Genomic DNA, 2,823 nt, shown 5'->3' with positions numbered 1-2,823 from the left:
GAGTGCTGATGTTTCTGTTTGGGGCCTCAGCTTTCCCTGCTCTGGCTAGTCCCTTTAACTTAGACCCACTGCACCAGACATGGCGTCTTCCTCTCACCCTTTACTAGTCCCACCCAAACCACCAGTCCAAATTCAAACAGAAACATCAGCACTCCAGCTATAGCTTAATTCTAAACACACTGGCTAGCTATTAAAACTTCCTCTCTATTCTAGTTCATAGCTCCCTACCAGCCCACAGCTCCTTACTTGCTGTCCTCAAGCATGGCAGATTCTCAGGCAGTCATCCAGCAACAGCCATTTTACAGAAGAAATCCTCTCCCTTTGACCTCCAGGACTAGACTGACTATCCTGATGCAGGTCCTGCCCTTTTCTGATCAGATGATTCCCTTAAGCTAGCCCCAGGTGCTTCCTAATTAGGCTTGCAACTGGTCTCCAGGGGAGCCTGCCTATAGTATTGCTTCATCCCCTATGCAGGGTTCTGGCCTATGGTCTTAGTGCAGAGCAACTAGCACTGCAATAGGCTTGTTCCTGCTCACACACAAGACTAGCTCTGTAATAGTCATTCACAGTACCTCACATGCCCAGTGAGCAATCTGAGCTCACTGGGCATACTCTCTGAGCTCACTGACTGATCACTGTAGCTCCCTGCCAGAGCTCAGATTGCTCACTGTACAAGATGAGCTCCAGCAGGGAAGATGAGCTCCAGTTGGATGAGCTCCAACATGCTGATCAATGGGTTAACTAAGCCCACAGAGCTCCCTCCCCCCAACCTTCAACTCCTCAGCTTACCTTGGGATGCTCCCAAGCTGATCTCGTGAGCTCAGCCTATGGAGCTCTGGCAGGAGCTGCATGAGCTGCACAGCCAAAGGGGTGTGTGAATGTACTACCCTAGCCCCCTGAATTTGTCCCTTGGGAGCCAACACTCACCATCTGTAAATTACAGGGAGGCCAGGATACTGCAAGACATGAGCATCTGCAGGAAGTATCAAAGTGTTGTCCAAACAGGTCTACTAGTTTGTTTTGGATCAGGGCCTAGCACAAAATTTGTGCATGAGCAATCTCAGAATTGGATTGCAAAGAGGCCTGGACTGGAACCATGTACCTTATAGGACTTGTATTGGAAATGTGCACAAACCTATAGGGTTCTATGCAACCTAAAATGCAGACACCAAACAAACTTATGCTAGTTTCAGGAATTCAGGGAGGGTGGAAGAAGATCATGCTGAGGTACCTGAACAGCTAAGAGTAGTAAAAAGCACCACTTACATGTTTGAAGCAGAATAGAACCTGGGCCACAGTCTCTACTTTTTTATTATCATGACAATATAATTATGCTCTTAAAAGGAAAAAAAAACTTCACAAGAGAAAACCCCCACAGTATTGGACTCTAACATTATTTGGAAATTATGTTAAAATAGTGAGTTATACCCTTTGATGATAGATGGCCAAGTCTTTGCTCAGAAGAACATGCAAGTAGTTTGTTTGCTTCTTCTAACGCACTTTTATACCATTTCTTTTGTCTCCTGCAGCACTCTGGCTAAGGAAATAAAGAGGTTTTTTTTTACTAAATACCTCAGTGCTGTTGTCATTTTCTATACTTTAAGTAAAAAAAAAAAATCAAAGTATCAAAAATATTAAAAGCCAGAAGAGACTTCTTCAGTCAAAATAAGTGTACTTGAAAATAATTCTGGGTTTATTCAGGTGTTTAAGGTACAATGTTATTGTAACTGGGCTCTCTCAACATAGAACGTTAATACTGAAGTGGTACTGAAGGTTCATTCCTGAAGTCCATTATATTTAATTTGTTACTAAATGAAATCAATGAGTTTTGAAATAAGGACTGTTGAGTGGAACCCAAGATAAGCTCCATGCAGTAAAATATCTACAGTATTATTCATACATCCTTTGAGGTACTCCAACAGAAAGTTTATCCTGACCTACAATAAGCAATAACTACAAAATATATAATTTTACCTAAAGGAACAACTGCCTGATGACAGTTTAACGTAGCTCTGAAAGAATATCGCATTTTCTCAGTACAATAAATGTTTGCTGTTTCACATGGTTTGTAAGTTTGTGAAAACTGGAAGCACAGCATAGTTTGTGTTGAGAAAGCAAACATGTCCTCTCAGTTAGTTGCCTGAAGATAGTAAGACATGGTATCTGTGGGGTGAAGATGTAAAAGCTAATTGGAATAAACAGGAAGAGAAAGAAAAAGAGAACATGCTTCTCCTGGGAAGGGTGGGTGAGAAGGATAAGTGCTGCCCTTGGAAAAGGTGAAATAGTAGAAGCATCAAAATGAGGCCCCATAATGTGATGGTTACAGATCTACACAAGATCTGTATGTGGAGGGCTGCCTTGAGGCTAAAAAAGGTTAAGAAACACTGATCTAGTTGGTGCCAAGGGAGGGCAGTGGAGGTAGGACCTCACCCTGCTATGCCCCACTCTTTCCACTGTGCAAACTTTCTCCATACCCCTGAACCATACCTGAGGGGATAAGGTTGGTCCCAGTGGTCAATGCTGGTCCCCTGGGATTGTGCATGCTGGTGACCAGAACCATCTGCCCCCATGACTCTTCCCACCAGTTCTGAGAATGTGAGAAAAGCCATGAAAGCAAGATGACCTGAAAATACATCCATTCACCCAGCTGCCCAGAACAGAGCATGTTGCTCAGTATGTTGGGGTGAGGGGGACAGGCAGTGCAGGTGTGCCAGAGAGCAGAGGAGGGCAGCAGTAGCAGCAGTCCTGAAAGGAGCAGCCATGGAGGTTGCTAGTCTGTGAGATGCTGCAGCAGGCACAAGAAGCCGGATGGGGGGGGGGGGG

At 44.3% G+C, this 2,823-nt stretch overlaps 1 protein-coding gene across 1 annotated transcript in view; it reads right to left on the bottom strand.

Moving 5' to 3' along the window:
• ZCWPW2 (zinc finger CW-type and PWWP domain containing 2) overlaps positions 1 to 2,823 on the bottom strand; it is a 151,230-nt gene that overhangs the window by 95,370 nt on the left and 53,037 nt on the right. The window contains 1 exon segment of the mRNA XM_019508705.1: positions 1,429 to 1,537. Within this exon segment, the coding sequence (XP_019364250.1) occupies positions 1,429 to 1,537 (109 nt within the window).

This window comes from Gavialis gangeticus, unplaced genomic scaffold, assembly GCF_001723915.1.
Source record: "Gavialis gangeticus isolate Ggan-Ray unplaced genomic scaffold, GavGan_comp1, whole genome shotgun sequence".
Lineage (NCBI taxonomy): Eukaryota > Metazoa > Chordata > Crocodylia > Gavialidae > Gavialis > Gavialis gangeticus.
The sequence above is the reverse complement of the archived record's forward strand: the minus strand, read 5'-3'. Positions and strand labels throughout refer to the sequence as shown.